General features: G+C 43.8%; 2 protein-coding genes across 5 annotated transcripts in view; one reads left to right on the top strand and one right to left on the bottom strand.

The window, feature by feature from the left end:
• LOC127040023 (excitatory amino acid transporter 1-like) overlaps nt 1-871 on the bottom strand; it is a 257,902-nt gene extending 257,031 nt beyond the window's left edge. The window contains exon 1 of the mRNA XM_050933758.1: nt 696-871. The gene's annotated coding sequence lies outside the window, so the exon portion shown is untranslated. The remainder of the gene's footprint in view (nt 1-695) is intronic.
• The window catches only part of RANBP3 (RAN binding protein 3), a 232,275-nt gene that overhangs the window by 77,762 nt on the left and 127,392 nt on the right, over nt 1-27,121 (top strand). For all 4 annotated transcript variants that reach the window (XM_050933753.1, XM_050933755.1, XM_050933752.1 and 1 more), the window contains 3 exons: nt 5,206-5,242; nt 5,337-5,423; nt 20,546-20,617. In XM_050933753.1, the coding sequence (XP_050789710.1) occupies nt 5,206-5,242; nt 5,337-5,423; nt 20,546-20,617 (196 nt within the window). The remainder of the gene's footprint in view (nt 1-5,205; nt 5,243-5,336; nt 5,424-20,545; nt 20,618-27,121) is intronic.

Genomic DNA, 27,121 nt, shown 5'->3' with positions numbered 1-27,121 from the left:
TCCAAGGCCGCAGCCTCCCTTCCCAGGGACAGGTTCCTGACCCTGAAGGGGCTTAGCCTTGCTCACAGAGTTTCCCGTTACCACAGCCAGGGCATTCTTACAGTTCCTGGGCCACATAGTGGTGTGCACATATGTGGTCTGCCACACTAGGGTTCGGATGAGGCCCTTCCAACTTTGGTTGGCCTCAGAGTTCTCCCAGGCCCGGGACAAACTAGACAAGGTCCCTGTGGTACCGGCATGGGTGATCGCCACACTTCAATGGTGGTCCTGCCTGGACAATATGCTCCAGGGAATTCCCATCTGGGACCCCACACCATCATTAGACCTAGTATCCGATGCGTCAGACCTGGGATGGGGAGCCCACTTAGGGAACTCTCAGACCCAAGGGATGTGGTTGGCCGAGGAACTGTCCCTTCACATAAATGTCAGGGAGCTCAGGGCGATACGATTAGCATGCGTGGCGTTCAGCTCGCAGCTGCGCAGTAAGGTGGTCAGAGTACTCACAGACAACACCGCCATGATGTTTTACATTGGCCCTCTACCTGGAAGCCCTCAACCTCTGGGAGTTTTGTATCGCCCACGACAGCTCCCTAAAGGCCTTCCACCTGCTGAGCATCAACAGCACACAGGCCAATGGCCTGAACAGGGTTTTCTCCTCCCAACACAAGTGGTTGCTTCATTCGGAGGTCACTCACCAGCTCTTCTGAGCGTGGGGCTCTACCCAAGTAGACTTGTTTGCGACCAGGCAGAAGCACCGTTGCCACAGGTTCTGTTCCGAGGGGGAGTGGGGAAGAACGTGATCTGCGACACCTTCCTCCTGTCATGGTCGGGTCAACTTCTTTACGCTTTTCCCCTGTTTCCCGTCATTGCCAAGGTCCTGGAGAAAGTAAAAACGGACAAAACACGTATCCTCCTAATCGCTCCAGCTTGGTCCATCTAGCTCAGTATCCTGTCTGGTGCCAGATGCTTCAGAGGGAATGAACAGAACAGGGCAATTATTGAGTGTTCCATCCCAATATCCAGTCCAGCTTTTGTCAGTCAGAGGTTTAGGGACACCCAGAACACAGGGCTGCTTCCCTGGCCATCTTGTCTGAGTCGTTGATGGACCTATCCTCCATGAACTTACCTAAATTATTTTTTGAACCCAGTTACACTTTTGACCCTTACAACATCCATTAGCAGTATGTTCTACAGGTTGACAGTGTGTTGTGTAAAGAAGTGCTTCCTTACGTTTGTTATAAAGCTGCTGCTTATTAATTTCATTGGGTGACTCCTGGTTCTTGTGTTATGTGAAGGGGTAAATAATGCTTCCCTATCCACTTTCTCCACACCAGTCATGATTTTATAGACCTTTATCATATCCTCCCCCTTTAGTCCTCTCTTTTCTAAGATGGACTGCCCTAGTCCTTTCAATCTCTCCTTGTATGGAAGCTGTTCCTTACCCTTGATCTTTTTTTTTGCCAATCGCTATACTTTTTTCAATTCTAGTTGCTATGTTTTGAGATGGGCTGATCAGAACTGCATGAAGTATTCAAGGTGTGAGTGTACGATGGATTTATATAGTGGTATTACATTTTCTGTCTTATCGTTTCCTAATGGTTTCTAACCTAACATTTTTTTTTTTTTTGCTTTTATAACTGCTGGTGCATATTGAGTAGATGTTTTCAGAGAACTATCCACGATGACTCAAAGATCTTTTATGAGTGGAAACAATGAATGTAGATCCCATCATTTTGTATGTATAGTTGGGATCATGTTTTCCAACATGCATTACTTTGCATTTATCAACACTGAGTTTCATCAGCCATTGTGTTGCCTAGTCAGCCAGTTTAATGAGACCCTTTTGTAACTCTTTGCAGTCAGATTTGATTGTAACTATGTTAAGTAATTTTGTATCATCTGCAAACTTTGCCATCTCACTGTTTATCCCTTTTTCCAGATCATTTATGGACATGTTGAACAGCACTGGTCCCAGTACACGTCCGTGGGGGATTCCACTATTTACCTCTCTCCGTTGTGAAAACTGACTGTTTATTCCTATGCTTTGTTTCCTAAGAGGACCTTCCCTCTTATAGACTCTAGGACTGGAAGGGACCTTGAGAGGTCATCGAGTCCAGTCTCCTACCCTCTTATCCCATGATTGCTTAGACTGCTTAGATTGCTTAAATGCCTTTGGTGAGGGACCTTGTAAAAGGCTTTCTGAAAATCTAAGTGCATTGTGTCTACTGAGGGCTGGTCTACACTAAGGGAGGGGCTCGATCTAAAATACGCAACTTCAGCTACATGAATAGCGTAGCTGAAGTCGAAGTATCTTAGATCGAGTTACCTACCATCCTCACGGCGCGGGATCGACGTCCGCGGCGCCACCTGTCAACTCCGCTACCGCCGTTCGCGTTGGTGGAGTTCCGGAGTCGACAGGAGTGTGTTCGGGGATCGATATATCGTGTCTAGATGAGAAGCGATATATCGATCCTCGAGAAATCGATTGCTACCTGCCGATACGGCTGGTAGTGAAGACGTACCCTGAATCACTCTTTTCCACATGTTTGATCCCCTCAATGAATTCTAAAGATCGGCAAGGCGTGATTTCCCTGTACAAAAGCGAGGCTGACAGTTCCTCAACATACTGTGTTCATTTATATGTCTGATAATTCTGTTCTTTACTATAGTTTCAATAATTTGCCTGGCACTGAAGTTAGGCACGCTAGCCTGTAATTGCCAGGATTGCCTTTACACCAATTTTTTTTTAAAAAAGGCTCTAACATTAGCTAGTTGTCTGGGACAGAAGCTCATTTAAGCAACAGGTTACATACCAGAGTTAGTAGTTTTGCAACTTCGTATTTTAGTTCCTTCAGAACTCTTAGGTTCATACTACCTGGTCCTGCTGACTTACTATTTCAGGTTTTTTCCCCAAAATCTCGTCTATTGATGCCTCAGTCTGGGACAGTTCCTCAGATTTGTTACCTAAAAAGAATGGCTTAGGTGTGGAATTCTTTCTCATCCTATGCAGTGAAGACTGATGTAAAGAATTCATTTAGCTTCTCCCCAGTGTTCTTGTTGTCTTTGAGTGCTCCTTTAGTACCTCAATCATCGAATGGCCCCACTGATAGTTTGGCAGGCTTCCTGCTTCTGGTGTACTTAAAAAATAAAAAAAAATTTTTTTGCTCTTTTTTTTTTTTTTGTCTGTTGCTAGCCGTTCATCAAATTGTTATTTTGTGGCCTACCTAGTTATACTTTTACACTTGACTTGCCAGAGTTTGTTCCTTTTTAATATCCTCAGTAGGATCTGACTTCCAATTTTTAAAGATGTCTTTTTGTCCCCATCTCCCTCTTTAACTCTGCTAGTGATTGTCGTCTTTTTTTTTTTTTTTTTTAATTTGGAGTATACATATAGCTTGAACCTTTGTTATAGTGTTTTAAAAAAGTGTCTGTGCAGCTGGCATGCATTTCACTCTTGTGACTTTTAAGTTCCCTATAACTAGCTTCTTCATTTTTATGTAGTTGTCCTTTGTGAAGTTAAATGCAACTGTAATGGGCTTCTTTGGTATTTTCCCCCTACAAGGATATGAACTTTAATTACATTATGATCGCTGTTACCAAGCAGATCAGCTATATGCACTTCTTGGACCAGATTCTGTGTACTACTTTGTGACTACATCAAGAATTTCCTCTCCCTTTGTGGGTTCCAAGCCTAGTCGATCCAAGAGGCAGTCATGAAATTGCATAGTCCTCTTTCATCCTCTCCATGGGAAAACAGGTTATTTTCAACCATGATTGATGATATCAACTTGCAACCATTACTTTGGTCATGTTATCTTGTGATAGCATGGTTCATAGAATTAAATATCACTATCAGAAGGCTGATAAATATGGAAGTGTGTATATTCAGAAATAATTACCTTGCATTCTTTCCTGAAACTTAAAGAATAGAGAGTTCTCAAATTTTACTTAAGGACAGCTATGAAGTAGATAATATCTAGTCATTGTCAGTAGTGCAGATTTTTTTTTTAAAGTGTATTGATTTTTATTAAATGTAAGGGATACTTGCCCTTGGAAGCTAAGATTTTGTCATGAGTGTTTTTAGTAAAATTCAGGGGCAGGTCACGGGCAATAAAGAAAAATTCACAGAAGCCGTGACCAATCTGTGACAAAATGGGGATCTGCAGGTCCCCACACTGCCTGCAGTGGGGCAGGAGCTCTGGGGTCCCCCACCTGGGTTGTGTATTGGAGCTCCAGAGTTCCCCGCAGTCCATGGCTGGGAGCAGTGAGGTACTCCTGCCTGCCTGCAGGTCCAGGGGTGCCCTGCTGCCTGCAGGGGCCAGGAGCTCTGGGGGCCCCCACAGCAGCTGGCAGCTGTAGGGTATCCCCACTACCTGTGACAGCTTGGAGCTCCAGGGACTGCAAGAGACGGCAGGGGTATCCTGCAGCTCCTGGCCTCCATGTGCGGCTGTGGATCCTGCAGCTCCCAAGCCCCACAGGCTGAAGTCACAGAGGTCTCTGGAAGTCATGGATTCTGTGACTTCCATGACCTCCGTGACTAAATTGTCGCCTTAATCACGGTTTCTTATACTGGTTTCAGTTTTTGATCCACTGCCAGTGAAGACAACTGTGTAGCGCTGCATCTTGTAAAATTCTTTGAACACTTAAAAAAAACTAATTTTGCTTTCTGTTGAGTGGTCTGTTTGTTCATATTTAAGGAATTTGTGCACTAGTGGTTTAGAATAAACTCCCAAGGAGTTTACACATTTACTGTGAAGTTAGAATTTTTTGGGTTTAAACAACAAAAACTTATTTTAATTTCCTGAGCCAGTCAGACACGCAAACATTCATCAGTTGTGGGCTTTCATAATATAGAAATACTAGAATTGCTTGAGTTAACGTTTTCATAGCTTATATCAGGTACTGTAACACTTGGGAATGTACTTTCAGATACAGCCAGTTACAAAAGATATGCAAAAAATAATGTTTCCGTTCATCTTAAACACTGCACATTTGTGTTTTTTGCTTACATCCTGTTAAGTTGGAGTCTGTCTGATGTCCAGTATGTTTGAACATAATATACTCTGTTTCTACAGTTTGAATACCAACCTGTGATTGCAGAAAGTCTCCAAACCAACAGTTAAGGCATATGGGATTATCTAGAGAATGGGGTATTTTTTTCTATCAATCTATGATATAAAATCTTAATTTTTCTTGTGATTGCAGAGGTCAGCAGATGCATCAAGCCCAGAAGATGGAGAAGGTAAGGAAGGAAGTGTTTTAGTTATTTTGGATTGCTAGTTGCTGTCTAATTAGAATTTTGTCTGTTTTATCTCTTAAATCCTTTATCTCTACAGAATCTGACCGTGAGGATGGGAGTTACTGTCCTCCTATAAAACGTGAAAGAACTTCATCTTTAACACAGTTCCCTCCTTCACAGACAGGTAAAGGGTTTTCTAATTCTTTTACAGCAAGAAAATAAGGGAGAAGATGTACTTCCTTGGTTTCTATCTAATTCTCCAGTCCTGCCATCATCTTCTATGCTATGGGCAGACTACCTAACGTGGAGGGCGAGCAGATCCTCTTTCCTTGATATTGTGCTGCTTTTTCCTCTGCCTTCCCTCATGAACCTAAGTCTCATCCTCGTCACTGCCACAACTGAAGCAAGACAGTGAGGAATGTGGGCTTAAATCAGTAAACAAAGCAGGGATATTAAACAACTTTCTTTACTCATAGATTAAGACCAGGAAAGATTTTTGTGATCATCTAGTCCAACCTCTTGCATAACACAGACCATAAAATTTCACTCAGTAATCCCTGCATCAAACCCATAAGTTCCGGTTCAGCTAGACAGAATCATTTAGAAAGACATGCAATTTTGATTCAAAGAAAGTGCAGCTTATTTCTAGTCTAAATTTGCTTAGCTTAAGCTTCCAATCATTGGATCTTGTTCTATCTTTGTTAGATACAGTACAAACTATATCTATTGAAACCTTTTCTGTTGTTCATAGACTTATCAAGCCAACCCATAACTAGTCTTAGATAAAATAAATAGTGACCTTTTTTAGTTTCTCACTGTAAAGCAAGTTTCCAGGCCTTGGATCATTATTTCTGACACTCAGGCCTGTAATTGGGGCGTCATCTTTGACTCAACCCTCAACTCTCAAGCCACGCTTCCAGCAGTGTCCGAGTCTTGTTGCTTCTACCTAGCTTAAGTTTCCAAGATTCAGCCTTTTCTTTCTGTCCAGACCATCAAGGTTCTTGTTCAGGCATTTTCATTGCCTTGACTTACTAATCTTTTTTCTGACCATGAAACCAGCCGCATCATTCTATTCAAGTCTATTCAAAATGCTGCTGCTGGGTTCACCTTCCTGGTACATCACCTCCCTCTGTGCCTCTCCACCTCCACCACTGCTTCAGACAGAATCCTTGCTTTTTAAGACTCTTCACTATTTAGTCCCACCCTTTCCTTCAGATCTATTCACTTATCAAGCTGTTGACTTTGCCATTACTGGCATGATGAAGATGATCTTCATCACTTGCCTGTCTACTGCTTTCTCCAGCATCTACCAACTCTCTTACAGTGTTTCCATACATGGGGGAAGGGGGAGCGAGTACACTCCCCAACACAAACGGTGAAGCTGCCTAATTTTCCCTCAAGTTGCTCCTTAACTTGTCTACTTCTGTGATGCTTCCAAATCGCTGCCAGCTAGCATTGGCTAAGCAATAGATGAGCTGAGACTTCAGGGTTTTTGCTAATTTCTTGTTCTTGTTACTCCACCTAGTTTGTATTCTCCACTGTCATGTCCTGTCTCACATCGAGCCTGTAAGTTCTTTATTTTCCGTCTGTACAGTACTTGCATGATGGGGCTCTGATCTTTGATTGGGGTTCCTAGGTTTTACTGTAGTACAGGTAATTAACAATCATGTTCTTGGTTCCCTGAAAGCCTTGGTAATAGCTGGTTAGTTTCATACAGTGTAAGGCTAGAAGGGACCATTAGACAACCTAGTCTGGCCTTCACTAGATCATAGATCATTAAAATTCACCCAGTTGCTCCTATTCTTAGCCTTAAACTTCATTTAGTCTAAAATATCCAGGACTCAGATTAAATAGTGAAGAGAACAAGAGAGACCAAGGTTTTCACCAATGCTTGAGGTCCCTGCAATGGCCAGATGATGATGTCCAGATGATCCTAGCAGGTGAACTATGCCTCATGTTTCGGAGGAAGTTGAAACCCTCTGGGGTCCCTGCCAGTCTGAACTGAGAGCAATTTTTTTCCCAACCCCAAATCTGGGCATCAGTATGGCCCTGAGCATGGCACGCCAGCTATTCTTCTAAGAAAGAGGAAAGTGTGAACATAAGCATATAAGAGTGGCAGTACTGGGTCAGGCCAAAGGTCCATCCAGCCCAGTATCCTGTCTACTGACAGTGGCCAAAGCCAGGTGCCCCAGAAGGAGTGAACCTAACAGGTAATATCAAGTGATCTCTCTCCTGCAATCCATCACCACCCTCTGACAAACAGAGGCTAGGGACACCATTCCTTACCCAGCCTGGCTAATAGCCATTGATGGACTTAACCTCCATGAAGTTATTCAGTTCTCTTTTAAACCCTGTTATAGTTCTAGCCTTCACAACCTCCTCAAGCAAGGAGTTCCACAAGTTGACTGTGCACTGTGTGAAGAACTTCCTTTTATTTATTTTAAACCTGCTGCCCATTAATTTCATTTGGTGGCCCCTAGTTCTCATATTATGGAAACAAGTAAATAACTTTTCCTTATTCACTTTCTTCACACCACTCATGATTTTATATACCTCTATTATATCCCCCCTTAGTCTCCTCTTTTCCAAGCTGAAAAGTCCTAGCCTCTTTAATCTCTTCTCATATGGGACTCGTTCCAACCCCCTAATCATTTTAGTTGCCTTTCTCTGAACCTTTTCTAGTGCCAGAATATCTTTTTTGAGGTGTGGTCTCATCTGTACATGGTATTCAAGATGTGGGCATGCCATCGATTTATATAAGGGCAATAAGATATTCTCCGTCTTACTCTCTCTTCCCTTTTTAATGATTCCTAACATCCTGTTTGCTTTTTTGACTGCCACTTCACAGTGCATGGTTGTCTTCATAGAAATATCCCCAATGACTCCCAAGATCTTTTTCCTGAGTAGTAGTAGCTAAATTAGCCCCCATCATATTGTATGTATAGTTGGGATTATTTTTTCCAATGTGTATTACTTTACATTTATTCACATTAAATTTCATTTGCCAGTTTGTTGTGCAGTCGCTTAGTTTTGTGAGATCTTTTTGAAGTTCTTCACAGTCTTCTTTGGTCTTAACTATCTGGAGCAGTTTAGTATCATCTGCAAACTTTGCCACCTCACAGTTGACCCCTTTCTCCAGATCATTTATGAATATGTTGAATAAGATTGGTCCTAGGACTGACCCTTGGGGGACACCACTAGTTACCCCTGTCCGTTCTGAAAATTTACCCTTTGTTCCCTGTCTTTTAACCAGTTTGCAATCCATGAAAGGATCTTCCCTCTTATCCCATGACAACTTAATTTATGTAAGAGCCTTTGGTGAGGACCTTGTCAAAGGCTTTCTGGAAATCTAAGTACACTATGTCCACTGGATCCCCCTTGTCCACATGTTTGTTGACCCCTTCAAAGAACTCTTTCTAGATTAGTAAGACATGATTTCCCTTTACAGAAACCATGTTGACTTTTGCCCAACAATTTATGTTCTTCTATATGTCTGACAATTTTATTCTTTACCATTGTTTCAACTAATTTTCCTGGTGCTGATGTTAGACTTAGCAGTCTGTAGTTGCTGGGATCACCACTGGAGCCCTTTTTAAATATTGGCGTTACATTAAGTATCTTCCAGTCATTGGGTGCAGAAGCCAATTTAAGGGACAGGTTACAAACCGTAGTTAGTAGTTCTGCAATTTCACATTTGAGTTCTTAAAAGCATGAAAGCACTGATCCATCCCATCAGTGTCTCCTCTCAAGTTGTGGACAGTCTTCAGTGTTTCAGCAAGAAGTGTGTACGTGTGGGAGTGGGGGACAGAAGAACTATTCTGCTGACTCAGATTTGAGCCCCTGTGAAGGCAAGATTAGGTTAAATCTTTGCTGTGCTTTGTCTGAGCACCTTTCTGCTGATAACCTTCATCACAGTGCCCATTAAATGGAAGTACATTTGAGGATGGAAGCTTGGCACTAGACCCATGGTCACTGGCGTGAGACACAATAGTCTCTTGGGCACATGGAGCATCAATTCACAAGGAGTCATCACTGGTCAGTCCTGCGACATGTCAAATTTATAATGCGTTCACTCTTAGATGATTCACCCAGGGTGGCTGGTAATGAAGAGACACTGCTTGAAGGCATTGCCTCATTGAGTTTGTCATTTATTTGAAATCCTACTAAAATGGAGTAACAGCAGCTCCCCGCCCCCCAATTTGTTTAGGGAGAACCTATGCCCTGTGAGACATTTTGGTATTTAGCCTTTGTAGGATTTCTTATTCATATGGTGGGGATTCTAACCTGGCCCTTGCAGTTGCCCTTTAAGGTAGCGACTGTTCTTAATGTTTTCATTATTTTGGGAATGTCAGCCGCTTGGCTAGTTCATTCTCCTCTCTCCAAAGATTAGGGCTTTGGAGCGGAGCCCGGAGCTGGAGCATGGAGCAGCGGAGCTACAGGTTTTTGCCTGGAACTGGAGCAGAGCCAGGGCACAGCTCCAAAACCCTGTCAAAGATACTCCAGAATAAACTAGGACATCAGCTTTATCAGCATTGTGACTGGCACCTAACTGGAGGTCTCAGTGTCTGCTATTGTTAGTTGTTGGAGGATAGTAATTTCTTGGCTTTCGCTGACTGGATGTGTTCACGTTTCTCTATCGGAAGGGTTGACTAAGATCTATCTTTTGAGAGGTGTCAGCATATCATTCTGCATCACAAGATCCAGCTGGTCTTTAGTCATGCAACTGTATCGCACATGGCTCAGCAAGATGAGATGCACGTGATCCCAAGCACTACAAGTTTGGCAGACACCGATTGTTTTACTCGTTGAGCATCAGTTTTAACTGTACTCAGAGTACATGATCAGGCGACAGCAAATGTTTTTTGTATGACATTGTCAGTGGTGAATTCAGATACACTGATATACTTATGTCAAGATACCGTATATTGTAGTAATCAGAATAATGATATTAGGACTTTCCTGCCTGATGCTCACCAGTATCACATCTTCTCCAAGGCTGGACCTCCAGATCCCACAAGTCATGAGAAATTACAGATTATACCTGGGATGGAGAGCTCTAACAGAGGAGGTTCTTGGCCCAGAGTACTTGCTGCTTATTTGCACAATGGGCATTTTGTTAGTGCTTTGAAGATAGGGAGTGTGCTGAATTCCTCAAAGATGGAGTTAATTTGAATGGCTCACCAGATCTCCGGTACTACTTATTGCTAGCATTCAGAGAAGTCTGGGGAAGCCAACTTTGATATGTTTGCCATCAGTGCTCTTCACATTAAAAACTCTCTAACAGAATCAGGTTGCGAGGTCTCCATGTTTCAGCAGTCCCTGGTTGACCCAGATGTGGTGATAGGATATGATTCCAGCAGCCCCATGCTAATCCTGATAGGGATTTAGACTCAACCTGGCTTGTACCAAGATTAGTCTCTCAGCCGGGGTCTTGCATTCCATCCCAGTCAAGTAGCCTACTGCCAGGTAACAGGGTCCAGGACTTGAAACACCCCATGCCTGGTGAGGTAGGGTGAAAAGGTTTAGTTGATTATAGCAATGGTTTGTGAATCTGCTTTGAGCCTCTGTTATCTAGTGAGCCTGGGGTTTGTTGCATGGGCAGTTATTTTCTGGGTAATATTGATTTTAGACTTCACAAGAGGCAAGCATTAGGTCTTCATAATTGGACCAGCCTGGTGCCAAATATTTTCTAAGATAAGGTGGGGTATTTAAATTTCATAAATACTTCCTTTAAGCATTGTCTGCCTGGAAAATTTACCAGTATAACCATACCAGTGTAATTCTAGCACTGTAGCTGTGCTGATATAGCATAACCCCCTGTGTGGACACACTTTTTTGGGATGTGGAGTGCTTTTATTTGGTTTAGCTTTATCTCTTTGGAAGTAATTTAAGCTAAGTTTCGACTCTTTTTAAGACAGTTGACTGTTATGTTATCAAAAAAATTGTTCTTTGAGTAGTTGTCCCTATGGGTGCTCCCCTCCAGCTGTGTGTGCACACCCGTGTGCTTTCGATCAGAGTTTTTTGGTAGCAGTGTCCAGGTGGTCCATCCCTGTGCTGCAGTGAAAGAGTATATATGGGAGTATAGACATATGCAACCACTCCAGTTCCTTTCTAACTGTGTGTGGCTAGAGATGGAGTGTCGTGCTGTCTGTTAGCTTTGAGTTCCTCTAGCTTGCTTGTCTTAATTTTTTATTCTCTATTATTGTATTAATTCCCTGCACAAGTTGGGTGCTTTTCGGTGGTTCTCCCGTTTTTGTTTTTGTAGTTGGGGCCTGCTTTCACCCCCCTGAGACCTTGATATCTCTTTGTCTGTGGCCTATTTTAGGGGAGTGGGTAGGGTGAATATGCCCAAAACTCCAGGCTTCAAACCCTGCCAGACCTTTAATAAGTCTTTTTCCCTCAGTGACGGACATTCCAGCTACCTCTGCTGTCTCAGATTGTCTCGCATTCCATCTGAGTGCAAGGTCTGCACTGGCTTTAAGAGCAGATCTAGGAAGCTGAAAGAAGACAGGCTTAAGTTACTCCTCATGGAACATTCCTTGAGATCCTCAGGGCCCAAGTACTCCATTCTCACTCCTCACACCTGATACATTGGCCTCAGACAATTTGGGTGCCCCATCAATTTCTGTGGTTCCAGCTTCAATAAGCAGAGACCTGTGGGCAGTTTCAGAGACCCTAACATCTTTTAAAAAAAAACAAACAAACCAACCATCTCTGCCCCACCAAGGTTCTCCAGGAGAGAGCCTAAGAAGAGGGAGAAGTTGCCGCAGAAGTTGGATAGCAAGGAGACCTAATGTCCTGGTATGCATATTACGAGGCTCCTATCCCCTCTGGTGCTGACCTCTCCTCCATACCAGCAAAAAATGATCTCCAGTATTTCACTCACCCAGTAAGCAGCCCAGCTTAGCACTGATGCTGGTCTTCCAGACACAGAAACTCCTTGAAGAAGCCAGCTTCATCTGTGACTCTGACCCCCACTTCTGTGGGCCATGCACATAAGGAACATACAGATTGACCAGCGTTACCATCCCCAGTATCTTCAGCTGCATTTTAACCAGCCACTCAGTGCCCTGCTTTGCCAGTGCTGACTAGATTCCTTGTGCAAGAGAGCTTTCAAGTGTCTGAAGAACCTGATTGCCCTCTGCCGACAGGTACCAAGAGGGATCTTCTGCTAGTACAGTCTCACACTCCGATGACATGGCTACTGGGAACTATGCCTCTAGCCTCTTTCCCCACGCTTGCACATTGTAGAAACTGGATAATCCCTTCTGGGACTTGGAGATCTCTGTCCAAGATTCCACTACCTTTCCACTTGACACTCTTTTCCCCGCCCCTCCTGAGATGGCTTTGTCAGGTTTAGACATCTCTCAGAATCAGGATAATGAAGGCACAGTGGTCAGGTTGGATTCCAGGAGATGATGGGAATGACAGCCAAGGTGGTGAAGCTCCTTCCATCCTCTTCTGACACAGACACTGTTGCGGTACCCAGCTTTCCCTCCCCACCCCCACCAAGGTTTTGTTTTTGAGGACCTTGAAAGGGAACTCTCATTAATTTGTGAACAAATTAGGCCTGATTTCCAACCAAATTTTGGTTCATTGATTTCTGGTTTCACGCTTGTTTACTAGGCATGACTTTAACAGTCCTTGAATTTTAGTAGTAGGCCTTTTTGTTTAGACTAATTTAATCTTTTTGTCTTCATTTTTCACCTTTTCCCACCAACATATGTTGTTTTGACATTTTATGAACTTTCACTTTTCACACTTGTTCACAGTTAGAGAAAATTTGTAGGCCCAGTTGTTACAACAGCATCCATAGGAACAATTGCTCAAAGGAGAAGGCTAAGTTATTTATTTTTATGGCAATTAGAGTTCTTTGAGATGTTTGTCACTATGGATGCCCCACTACCTGCCCTCCTTCCCCTATACTTCAGAGTCCTTGCCTCTGGCTGGATTTTTCTTGTTTGAGAAGAAACTGGCGTGGCATCAATTCCATCCTTCCCAATGTGCCCTCAGATTAGAGCATAAGAATGTAGAGGGTGCAGGTACGGACCAAAAATCTCTATTTGAAAGTACGTGGGTGTATGCACAACCGGGGTAGAGCACTTAGAGGGACAAAATCTCTCTAAGAACTCCAGTTATTGTATAAATAAGTAACCTCTCCTTTCATAGAGGTCTAATTTCATCTCTTCATGGTATGAGCTGTTAGAGAGCTTATTCCTTCACTCTCACACTTCCCTGGTCCTTCTCGCATGAACAGAGAGCAACAATACCTGAAGTCCGAAGGTGCAAACAGTTTGATGTTTATTGGGGTGAACTTCCATCAAGCTTAAATCCAAGTTCCTTTTCCTTATTTTCGAATCCCAACTTACTTTGTTTGCCCCTAATTTATATAGTAATATTCTCAGCTATACCTTAACCAATCATTCTACTGAAATTTACCTAACCAATCCTAACGTATTGTAGCTAACCAATTATATCTCACCACCTTAATTAGTTTACACCAAGCAAAATTAATTATACAGCAGACAGAAACAATTACAGAACCAGACAGAGACCGTGCAAATAAACATACAAAACAATACAGAAGTGAGGATTTCGCAACTGTATCTATACAGACATAAGGGTTTTACAGCTACATCTATACAGACATAAGGGTTCTCCAGCTATGTCTATTGATAAGTGAGTTCTTACCAGACAGAAAACTATCAAACTAAATTTTCTTTTACATGTTTTAGGCTCTTCCCTTTCTCTGGAGATGATCATAGATTCATAGATTATTAGGATTGGAAGGGACCTCCAGAGATCATTGATAGATTGAATCACCTTCCTAACAGCCCCAGATTGCCTTATTTTAGTATGACTAGTTTGGAATGTGAGGATGTGACCATACATTTCCCAGTTTATGGTTGCTTAGCTGAAGAACCAGGCCTCAGACTGTCACAGTAAGAGAAGGCCGTTACACAGACAGTGATTTTTGATTCTTTCTTTTATATCTCCATAACTAGCTAAGTGATAAGAATACACCTAAATTCTTCAAGTATAGGCCTTTGCAGACAGGCCTGAATATCTATATCCTAACCCGAGCCATTGTGTGTGGTACAGGGAGACTCCTCCTAGTCATAGAGCCTGCTCATTGCATGCACTATCCAGAGTAGAGAATCTTTTGGCCACGTCTATGCTGCTCCAAGCACAGAGATGACCATGTGCTTTTATGTGTGTTCAAGCCACATCAGCTTGGCCTCATTTTCTAGGATAAGTTCCTTATCATAGTGTCAGTACAGTGGTGATTACTCTTCATTTGAGAGGATTCATTTTCTTCCACCATGTGGTGGTTTTGTATCTTTCAGGATGTCTTAGTTTTCAGAAGCCCGACACTAAAAATGCATGCCTTGTGGGAGTGTATCTTAGCAATTGCCTTGCGATTGGTGTAGCTGTATGCACTTTTACATAGACATGAGTGAGAGATCTCTTGAGCTACCTACTTGCCAAGGCTTTGTCTAGACTAGAATAAAAGATGTAATGTTAAAGGATGTTTTCTACAATGTGCTAACAATTTTGAAAAGTAGAATAGCTGAGGCATGCTGCATTTAACACATACTAAGCTGCTAGAGTTGAAGCTTAGGCCATGGCTACACTGACAAGTGTACAGCTCTGGGAGTTACAGCTGTCTTCATACAGCTGTGTAGAGAAAGCGCTGCAGCGTGGCCACACTGATAGCTACCAGCGCTGCAGTGTGGCCACATTTGCAGCGCTGTTGGGAGTGGTGAATTGTGGGCAGCTATCCCACAGAGCACCTCATCCCATTTTGGCGCCGTGGATTGTGGGAAGTGGACGGAAGTGTGCGGGTCATTCCGCTTCCTGTCCCAACGCCCCGTGGTGCATCGCTTCACATCCCAGCAGTCACTATTTTTCCGTCCACGTTTGGCGCCATTGTGAGTCTTCCAACGGTTTCTGTGCAGCGCGATTTCTGTGGGAAATGGAACCCGAGCTGCTGAGGACTTTGCTGATGAGTGTCGCCAGCACATCACGTTTGGCAGTTGAGCTGTTCCTTCAGCTCCAAAGTGACAGTGAGGAGTCCGATGATATCAGGTCGCCTGACGCGTATGACACTACATTCCTTGTGGCAGTAACGGATGTGCTCAGCACTGTGGAACGCCGCTTTTGGGCTCGGCAAACAAGCACTGAGTGGTGGGATCACGTCGTCCTGCAAGTCTGGGATGATGAGCAGTGGCTGCAGAACTTTCGGATGAGAAAAGCCACTTTCATGGGACTGTGTGCTGAGCTCGCCCCCACCCTGCGTCGCAAGGACACGAGATTGAGAGCTGCCCTGTCAGTGGAGAAGCGGGTGGCTATTGCAATCTGGAAGCTGGCAACTCCAGACAGCTACCGGTATCGGTGAGGAACCAGTTTGGAGTGGGAAAGTCGACCATTGGAATCGTGTTGATGCAAGTTTGCAGGGCCATTAATTGCATCCTGCTAAGAAGAACCGTGACTCTGGGGAATGTGCAGGACATTGTGGATGGCTTTGCACAAATGAGTTTCCCTAACTGGAGGCGCGATGGATGGGACGCATATTCCTATTCTGGCACCACCCCACCTGGCATCCGAGTACATTCATCGGAAGAGGTATTTCTCTATGGTTCTTCAGGCGCTTGTGGATCACCGTGGGCGTTTCATTGACATTAACACAGGCTGGCCTGGAAAGGTGCATGATGCATGCATCTTTCGGAACAGTGCCCTGTTCAGGAAGCTGCAGGCCGGGACTTTTTTCCCAGACCGCAAGATCACAGTAGAGGACGTCGAAATGCCCATTGTGATCCTTGGAGACCCCGCTTACCCGTTAATGCCTTGTCTCATGAAACCGTATACAGGGAAGCTTGACAGGAGCAAGGACCAGTTCAACTACAGGCTGAGCCGGTGCAGAATGACTGTGGAGTGTGCTTTTAGCCGTTTAAAAGGGCGCTGGAGATCTCTGTACGGGAAGCTAGACTTGGGGGAAAGCAGCATCCCCGCAGTTATATCAGTGTGCTGTACCCTCCATAATATTTGTGAAGGGAAGGGTGAAACATTCAGTAAGGAATGGACCTTCAAGGTTCAACGCCTGGAGGCTGAATTTGCACAGCCAGAGAGCAGGTCTACTAGGGAGGCCCAGCACAGGGCTGCAAGGATTAGGGATGCCTTGAGGGAGGAATTTGAGGCTGAAAACCAACATTAATGTTTGGTGCCTTGCACGGGAGTGAAGTGCAGTAGTTACAATGTTAGTAGGAATCTGTTTTTCCTAAAATGATTTGCAGTGCCTGTTTCTTTCCTGGGCTACGTTATCTTTCACTTTCTGCAATAATAAAGACTGTTTTCAAAGCCAAGAATTGATTAATTGAAAAGAAAATAACTTTCTTGACAGACACACAACATTTTGGGAACCGGCAGGGGGGTGGGGTGGTGAACTGTACAGTCACAGGTTTGAATATGTCTTGTCTGAAGTGCTGTGCAATGACTGCTGCACTTCAGGATGAAAATACTGCATGGTGTTGGGGGTTGAGTGCAGAGGGTAAGGGTCGTAGTTCTCAGGGCTGGTTGGTGAACGTACAGGTGTTGGGGGCAGCTGGTGGTGATAAGAACCTGGATGCTGTGGAAGGGGGTTTGGAGCTGACATTGGGGCACAAGGGAAGGAGCTTTGGGACGGGCGGGAGGGAGGGCGCGGCATGGTAGTGCTCTGCCTGCATGGCTACGAGTGACTGGATACAGTCCGTTTGGCGCGCCAGGATGCTTATCAGCTGTTTTGTGCTTTGCTTCTTAGCTGCTGCATTTCTCTGGTGGAGCCTGCTTTCCCTTTCTCTCCAGTCCTGCAGTTTTTTACTCTCTCTGGCAGACTGATCCATAACTGCTTTCAGCATGTCATCTTTGCTTTTTCGTGGCTTCTTCCTGAGTTTTTGTAGCCTCTGGCCAATGGATGATATGAGCAGTCCAGTAGTCAAGGACACTGATCGAAAGACAAAAATGGAAACAGTTAACACAGGCTGCATTGTTTATAATCGCACCCAGACATTATTCCCACACAGTGAAGGAGTTTACAGTCTTCACTTTAGCATACTTTTCCCATACCAAACAGAGCGCACCTAACCCACAGGAGGCAGAAAATGGTGAGTAAGGGGGAATGATTGCTTCAGGGATGTGCAGGGGTTTCTGTGCATTGGGGAAAGCAAACTGCTGCTGGGGGCATCTACACTGAACAGTCTCCCAACATTTTCCACAGGAATTAATCCTGGAAGCTATCTCGCTGCTGCGGGTCACCTGGGAAGGGGGGTCTGCAGGGGTTTCTGTGCATTGGGGAAAGCAAACTGCTGCAAGGGGCATCTACACTGAACAGTCTCCCAACATTTTCCGCAGGAGTTAATCCTGGAAGATATCTCGCTGCTGCGGGTCACCTGGGAAGAGCGGGAGGGTCTTCTGCAGCAGTGCGGATTCCGCCCTGGCCCCGATGCAGCTTGCCTGTGTGCAGCAATGGTCCCCCTACCCCTCACGGTATAGTGGCGCGGACGCGTTAGGCTGACTGGGACAAGGACCACAGTGGCTTTCCCTATGAACTTGCGCAAGCGCATTGCCCACGCTCTGGCTGAAACTTTTGAAGAGATTACCGAGACCGATTATCGAGACGTGATAGACCACATCAATGGGCTATTCCACATCTAGGCGTGCATGCATGCAGCCTTTAACCCTCCCTCCTCTCCCGAAACATTTCCATCCTGAAAATAAAAGCTGCTTACCGGGAACCCGCTCCTCTTCTTGTCCTTCACCAACAAGTTCCAGCTGCTGCGACTGGCTACCTTCCTCCTGGATTGAGAAGCACTCCTGGCTGCATGCCTCCTGGGACTCCGGGGTGTCTCCCCCCACCCCAGTACCCTCACTATCGGTTTCCTCTCCCCCCCGCCCTCCCCCCCCGAAGTGTCCATCGTGGTCGTCAGATTGGCAGTGGGGTCACCCCCAAGTATTGCGTCCAACTCCTTGTAAAAACGGCAGGTCGTGGGGGCAGCACCTGAGTGACAGTTTCCCTCACGGGCTTTGCAATAGGCACTCCGCAGCTCCTTTACTTTAACCCTGTACTGCACTGGGTCCCGGTCATGGCCCCTTTCCAGCATGGCCCTTGAGATCTGCCCATAGGTATCGTAATTCCTACGGCTGGAGAGCAGCTGTGACTGCACAGCTTCCTCCTCCCAAACACTGATGAGGTCCAGCAACTCGCCATTGCTCCATGCTGGGGCTTTTTTGGCGCGTCGAGGCATGGTCACCTGGAAAGATTCACTGATTGATTGCACTCCACACCTGGCTGAGCAAACAGGAAGGGGATTTTTAAAATTCCCAGGGCATTTAAAGGGTGGGTCACCTGAGGCCAGGGCAGTAGAGTGCGAACTGATGAGCAGAGTGGCTAAACAGGCATTCTGGGATGCCTCCGAATACCTTGGAGGCCATTTACAGCGCTTTTGGTGGCCACACTTGCGGAGCAGTGCTGCATCACCAGTGCTGCAATACTTATACCCCAGGCAGAGCAGGAGTACAGCCAATGCTGCAGCCAGGGAGATGCAGCGCTGTATGTGCCTTGCAAGTGTGGACGGTGAGTAAGTTGCAGCACTATAAACCCACCACCAGTGCTGCAACTCTCCAGTGTAGCCAAGGCCTTAGGCTCTTTCAGGCTTTAACTTGACCAGTTTAGCACATGTTAAATTATTCACTGTCTTGTCTACACTAGACTTTTCAAAAGTGTTGATTCAAACATGTTAGAATATTAAGCAAACATACATTCCAGTCCTAGTCTAGATGGGACCTGACAGAGGAAGTCCTGTATGCGGTGTCTTTTAAAGAAGTAGATATTACTCTTCTGTTGCCAGCTTTGGCATTTCCTAACTTTTGAGTGCTTGGCTTTTAACATCTTTTCCAGTTTGAAATTCACATGTTGATATATTCATAGGTTTTAAGGCCGGAAGTGACTGTTGCGATCAGTCAAATCAGTCCTCCCAGAACACAAGCCAGCGAACTTCCATTAAGTAATTTTTGTTTGAACTAGAGCATATCTTTTAGAAAAAACCTTCAATCTTGACTTAAAAATTCAGTGATGGAGAATCCACCACAACCCTTGGTAAATTGTTCCAGTGGTTAATTATGCTCACTGTTAAATATACACCTTATTTCCAGTCTGAATTTTTGTAGCTTCCACTTCCAGCCGTTGGCTCTTGTTAGACCCTTCTCTGTTAGGTCAAAGAGCCCATTATCAAATATTTGTTCCCCATGTAAATACATATAGATTGAAATTAAGTCACCTTTTAGTCTTCTCTTTGTTAAGCCAAATAGATTGAGCTCCTGGAGTCTATTACTGTAAGACATGTTTTTCAATCCTTTAATCATTCTTGTGGCTCATCTCTGAACCTTCTCCAATTTATCAACATCCTTCTTAAATTATGGACACCAGAACTGTACACGGTATTCCAGCAACACCAGAGGAAATACTGAGGTAAAATAACCTCTCTACTTCTGCTTGAGATTCCCATTTATGCGTCCAAGGATTGCATTAGCCATTTTGGCCACAGTGTTGGACTGGGAGCTCCTGTTCAGCTGATTACCTACCATGACCCCCAAATCTTTTTCAGAGTCACTGCTTCCCAGGATTGAGGCCCCCATCGTGTAAGTATGGTCTACATTCTTTGTTCCTTGGTGTATACATTGACATTTAGCTGTATTAAAACACATATTGTTTGCACCCAGTAGACCAAGTGATCCAGATTGCTCTGTATCAGTTACCTGTCCTCTTCATTATTTACCATTCACCCAATCTTTATGTCATCTGCAAACTTTATCAGTGATGATTTTATATTTTCTTCTAGGTCATTGATAAAAATGTTAAGCAGTGTAGGCCCAGGAACCGATCATTGCAGGACCCTACTAGAAACACACTCACTCAAGGAGTTTCTTAATCTGTTTAATGTATGCTTTGTTAGTTTTATGTTGTTCTAGTTTTTTAATCAAAATGTCGTGCAGTACTAAGTCAAATGCCTTTATAGAAGTCTAAATATACATCAACACTGTTATCTTTATCAACCAAATCTGTAATACCATCAAAAATATTGTTAGTCTGTTTTCCGTTAAATTTAATGTTGATTGGCATTAATTATGTGTTACCCTTGTTTAATTCTTTATTTGAGTTCAATATCCGCTGATCCATTATTATACTGAAGGGTGGGACTTTACAATGAGGGAAACTAACTGTTGTGTCTGTACATGTGGGTTTTTTCTTAGTAACTTTTTTCTTGACTACAGTAACAAAGAACAATGTCTTTATGCCATCAAGCTTCTGTGAACCTTCTGCAGGAAATTCTGATTCAGAACCAGGTGAGCTTCCTAATCTCTTTGCCTTTTTCAGCAAGCTGTTATGGCTTGTGCTTGTGATCTAGAGCGGGCTAATGAATATTTTAAAACTAAGCCCTTAGATGAAAGAATGTAAATTAGCTGTTAAAGCTCATCTCCCCTCATAAGTAGATTGTTCTTATGAGTCATTATAGATGGTTTGTTTTCTGGGGTTTGCGGATATAAACTGTTTATTTACAGTTCCCACTTTCCACTTCACCTGAAGTTCAGATGGATTGCAATATGTCATTTTCCAGTATGTCATTGTTTTGTACAATGGAAGGTGGTAAGATTCAGGTTTTGTATCTGTTACCTTACTAGCTTTAATAGCCTGTTGTCATATCAGCTGTATACGGTTGCAAATATAACATAACCCACAAATCATACGGATATTTCATTACTGAAAAAAATTTAATTTAGCCTTATGTGAATTTTTAAAATGTCTTTAGAAGATGGTTTTAATTTCACTTTTTTCTTTTCAGTGGATCAGACCGTTACCACAGCCCCAGTTCTTTCCTCCTTTTGGAACAAGGGACTTTGCCCACTTCTGCAATAACTTACAGCATGTGCTATCTTTAGCACTTCCCCAACTGTAGAGTGGAAGTGTGTACACATGCACCCAAACAGTCTTTGTGGTCCAGCGCCATTTGAAATCACTCCCAATGAAGATTCTTAAACAAACACTACATCAAGATAAGAGTTAAAATTGTGGTTACAGATTAGTAATTTTGACTAAAGGTTGTATTTATTCCTTAACTAAGACCTATAAACTCAGAAATTCAGAGTTAATGTTACGCTTGTAAGACTACATTTTAAGGTATGGCACATGTAAAATCTTAACTCTGTCCTTTAGTGACACTATTAAATAACCATAAAATTATGCAAAAGAACAGGAGTGCTTGCGGCACCTTAGAGACTAACAAATTTATCTGATCATAAGCTTTCGTGGGCTACAGCCCCACTTCATCAGATGCATGTAGTGGAAAATACAGTAGGAAGACACACACACACACACACACACACACACACACACACACACACACACACACAACATGAAACAATGGGTGTTACCATACACGCTCTAACGAGAGTGATCAGTTAAGGTGAGCTATTATCAGCAGGAGAGAGAAAGAACTGTTTGTAGTGGTAATGAAAATGGCCCATTTCCAGCAATTGACAAGGAGATGTAAGGAACTGGGGGGAGAAGGGAGGGGAGAGAAGCATGGGGAAATAGTTCTACTTGGTGTAATGGCCCATCCACTCCCAGTCTTTATTCAAGCCTAGTTTGATGGTGTCCCATTTGCAAATTAATTCCAATTCAGCAGTCTCTCATTGAAGTCTGTTTTTGAAGATTTTTGTTGTAATATTGCGACTTTTAGATCTGTAATCGAGTGGCCAGGGAGATTGAAGTGTTCTCCAACTGGTTTTTGGATGTTATAATTCTTGACATCTGATTTGTGTCCATTTATTCTTTTACGTAGAGACTGTCCGGTTTGGCCAATGTACATGGGAGAAGGACATTGCTGGCACATGATGGCATATATCACATTGGTAGATGTGCAGGTGAATGAGCCCCTGATGATGTGGCTGATGTGATTAGGTCCTATGATGGTACTCCTGAATAGATATGTGGACAGAGTTGGCAATGGGCTTTGTTGCAAGGATAGGTTCCTGGGTTAGTGTTTTTGTTGTGTGGTGTGTGGTTGCTGGTGAGTATTTGCTTCAGGTTTGGGAGTTGTCTGTAAGCAAGGACTGGCCTGTCTCCCAAGATCTGTGAGAGTGATGGATCATCCTTCAGGATAGGTTGTAGATCCTTGATGATGCACTGGAGAGATTTTAGTTGGGGGCTGAAGGTGATGGCTAGTTGTGTTCTGTTACTTTCTTTGTGGGGCCTGTCCTTTTGTAGGTGACTTCTGGGTACTCTTCTGGCTCTGTCAATTGGTTTCTTCACTTCAGCAGGTGTGTATTGTAGTTGTAAGAATGCTTGATAGAGATCTTGTAGGTGTTTGTCTCTGTCTGAGGAGTTGGTGCAAATGCGATTGTATCATTGAGCTTGGCTGTAGACAATGGATCGTATGGTGTGGTCTGGATGAAAGCTGGAAGCATGTAGGTAAGTATAACGGTCAGTAGGTTTCCGGTATAGGGTAGTGTTTATGTGGCCATCATTTATTAGTACTATAGTGTCCAGGAAGTGGATCTCTTGTGTGGACTGGTCCAGGCTGAGGTTGATGGTGGAATGGAAATTGTTGAAATCATGATGGAATTCCTCAAGGGCTTCTTTTTCATGGGTCCAAATGATGAAGATGTCATCAATGTAGCGCAAGTAGAGTAGGGGTGTTAGGAGACGAGAGCTGAGGAAGCGTTGTTCTAAGTCAGCCATAAAAATATTGGCGTACTGTGGGGCCATGTGGGTACCCATAGCAGTGTCGCTGATTGAAGGTACACATTGTCCCCAAATGTTAAATAGTTATGGGTGAGGACAAAGTTACAAAGTTCATCCACCAGGTTTGCTGTGACATTATCGGGGATACTGTTCCTTACAGCTTGTAGTCCATCTTTGTGTGGAATGTTGGTGTAGAGGGCTTCTACATCCATAGTGGCTTGGATGGTGTTTTCAGGAAGATCACTAATGGATTGTAGTTTCCTCAGGAAGTCAGTGGTGTCTCGAAGATAGCTAGGAGTGCTGGTAGCGTAGGGCGTGAGGAGGGAGTCTACATAGCCAGACAATCCAGCTGTCAGGGTGCCAATGCCTGAGATGATGGGATGTCCAGGATTTCCAGGTTTATGGATCTTGGGTAGCAGATTGAACACCCCTATTCGGGGTTCTAGGGATGTGACTGTGTGGATTTGCTCTTGTGCTTTTTCAGGGAGTTTCTTGAGTAGATGGTGTAGTTTCTTTTGGTAACCATCAGTGGGATCAGAGGGTAATGGCTTATAGAATGTGGTGTTGGAGAGCTACCTAGCAGCCTCTTGTCCATATTCCGACCTATTTATGATGACAGCACCACTTCCTTTTTCAACCTCTTTTATTATGATGTCAGAGTTGTTTCTGAGGCTCTGGATGGCACTGTGTTCTGCACGGCTAAGGTTATGGGACAGGTGATGCTGTTTTTCAACATTTTCAGCCCGTGCACATCGGCGGAAGCACTCTATGTAGAAGTGCAGTCTGTTGTTTTGACCTTCAGGGGGAGTCCATCCAGAATCCTTCTTTTTGTAGTGTTGGTAGGAAGGTTTCTGTGGGTTAGTAAGTTGTTCAGAGGTGTTTTGGAAATATTCCTTGAGTTGGAGACTTCGAAAATAGAATTCTAGGTCACCACAGAATTGTATCTTGTTAGTGGGGGGGGAGGGGTAGAAGGAGAGGCCCCAAGATAGGACAGATTCTTCTGCTGGGCTAAGAGTATAACTGGATAGATTAACAATATTTCTGGGTTGGTTAAAGGAGCCACTGTTGTGGCCCCTTGTGGCATGTAGTAGTTTAGATAGTTTTGTGTCCTTTTTCTTTTGTAGAGAAGCAAAGTATGTGTTGTAGATGGCTTGTCTAGTTTTTGTAAAGTCCAGCCACAAGGAAGTTTTTGTGGAAGGTTGTTTTTTTGAGAGTATTCAGTTTTGAGAGTTCATTCGTAATCTTTCCCTGTTTACTGTGTAGGATGTTGATCAGGTGGTTCCGCAGTTTCTTTGAGAGTGTATGGCACAATCTCTTAGCATAGTCTGTGTGGTATGTAGATAGCAGTGGATTTTTTACTTTCAGTCCTTTTGGTATGATGTTCATCTGTTTGCATTTGGAAAGGAAGATGTCGTCTGTCTGTATCTACGCGAGTTTTTTCATGAAGTTGATGGATTTCCACTCCATACAGCTAAATTCAGTGCCTTGCATAATGACAGGTTTTTGCGGATACAGACTAACATGGCTGCTACTCTGAAACCTCTCCTTATAGTGTGTATGGTAACACCCATTGTTTCATGTTCCGTGTGTGTGTGTGTGTGTGTGTGTGTATCTTCCAACAGTATTTTCCACTACATGCATCCGATGAAGTGGGGCTGTAGCCCACGAAAGCTTATGCTCAAATAACTTTGTTAGTCTCTAAGGTGCCACAAGTACTCCTGTTCTTTTTGCGGATACAGACTAACACAGCTGCTACTCAAACATAAAATTATGATAAATGCTTAAGTGATCATGGTCCTAGTTTATCTATAGCTGATATTGAATTAGATTTTGTTTTCCACCTTCATGGTGTCACTACGGGACATTCTTCAAATTTAGCCTATACAGAAGATTTCAGTGAGTTTTAACTATATAAGAAATTTGTAGAGATAGTGTTACTCTGTTACTGAAACCATTCGAGGTGAGACAAGGGCCTGAGGTGCTAAATTTCTTAAAGAAGCCATTTTAATATAATTAATTTTGATTAATCAACTAATAAAAATACTTGCAAATTCTTAGTAAACTTATTCTGTACTCACAGTAAGTATTGGAGAAGATCAGTGTATTCTTCATTCATAACAAAGATGTTGAATCGGTGCTTTAAGTACAAAACTGAATCTTAATGGTGGAGCCCTCACCGCCTGCTCCATAGTAAAGAGCAGAATGAAACTCCTTAACCCAACTCAAAAACATAAGGCGACTTCTACAACCTCCATAATACCCCACTGCCTCATTAGCCTTATTGCTATGTTACTGTTTCTGTTTACTTTCCTTCGCATTTGTCATACACATTTTGCAGAATGGTGAAGTGCAAAATCACAACAAATTGATTGTGGTAAACATCCATGCTGCCTTATCCCCAACCCTCCTTTTGCCCTTCTGCCCCTCAGAACACATGCATTTTTATAATTTTCTGTTTGAGGAGAGCTAGATTCTTCTTTCAGTTAAGTATCAGAGGGGTAGCCGTGTTAGTCTGGGTCTGTAAAAAGCGACAGAGTCCTGTGGCACGTCATAGACTAACAGACGTATTGGAGCATAAACTTTTGTTGGTGAATACATCTGATGAAGTGGGTATTCACCCACGAAAGCTTATGCTCCAATACGTCTGTTAGTCTATGAGGTGCCACAGGACTCTGTCGCTTCTTTCAGTTAATCTATTAAAAATTCTACTTGTGGTGACCAGCAAAGGTTCTTGCCATGTCTGTTGTCAGGCACTGCGGGTCTGGAACTAGTTGTCTAGTGGGAGATTTACACACTGTGCTGCAGTCAGATGAAACTGCAACTGATGCCACACCACCAGATGTTCGACCCGCTGATTAGCAGCAGACTTCTGATTGGACACCACTTTGTATAAAGCTTCCTGTTCCTGTCCCACCCCTTGTTCTCGTGAGTTGTTGCTCGAACTGTTGCTGCCTAGAACTAGGACGTCAACTCCCTGCCTCTTTGCTTGGCTCCTACTCCTTGTTCCTGTCTCCTGCTATCTAGCCTTGCTCCTTGTTCCTTTTACCATACCTAGTTCCACACTCTTGCTTCCACGTCCTGCTCCTAGTGCCTGTTTTCTTGCCCTGACCCCTGCTGCTGACTCCTCCTTTGACCCTAGATGTGACTTTTGACTCCATTTCTGACTTAATTCTTGACATGGCTCTAAATTTGACCCTTGGTGTGGCTTTGGACTCTGACTCTGGGTTTGATCTTCGGCATGACTCCCAGTTGTAACCCTGACTCCACCCCTTGTTCTGATCGTTAAGTCAGACTATTCTGTTAGAGACTCTGACACTTGCTCAAATCCTCTTGATCTTCTCCAGGATTCGCTGCTGAATCCTTGGACTAAGTATGGACACCTCCAGGGCGCTTGCCCCACTGTTGCCCCAGGGGCCTGTGAGTCTGCAGGAGTAGACTGCACCTCTCTATAGGATGAAAACCTGAAACTGAGGGACTAAGTGCTACAGCTACAGATGAGAAACTGCTCCGTGCTGGAGCAAGCTACAGCACTTGGAGCGACTGTGGGTACCGACTTGTCTGCCCTTACTATGCCAACTTGGTTGACCAGCCCCAGAGTCCCTCTGCTGGCAGTATATAATAATGCCTACAATAAGTTTCATGGGTTCCTTACCTAGTGCAGACTTCTGTTTATGCTCCAGCGCAAAGAGTATGTAATAATCAAGTAAACTGGATCTAATACTGAGCCTGCTTACTGGGATAGCTCTGGCATAAGTGTCTCCCCTTCTAGAGCAGGATCGTTCAATGTTGACCAATTGGGACTTCTCTGTAGAAGCATTTGCTACTGTTTTTCAATGACCCTCACAAACCCTGCATTGCAGACTCTCCTGTATGAAAGCTTTGTCAAACTCTGGAGTCATAGAATCATTGAATTTTAGGTTTGGAAGAGACCTTATGAAGTCATCTAGTCCAATCATCTGCTCAAAGCAGGACCAACACCAACTAAATTATCCCAGCCAAGGCTTTGTAAAGCTGGGCCTTAAAAACCTCTAAGGATGGAGATTCCACCACCTCCCTAGGTAACCTATTCCAGTGCTTTACCACCCTCCTAATGAAATAGTGTTTCC

The sequence above is a fragment of the Gopherus flavomarginatus genome, chromosome 24, assembly GCF_025201925.1.
Source record: "Gopherus flavomarginatus isolate rGopFla2 chromosome 24, rGopFla2.mat.asm, whole genome shotgun sequence".
Classification (NCBI taxonomy): domain Eukaryota; kingdom Metazoa; phylum Chordata; order Testudines; family Testudinidae; genus Gopherus; species Gopherus flavomarginatus.
This window is presented reverse-complemented; position numbering and strand designations above follow the sequence as displayed.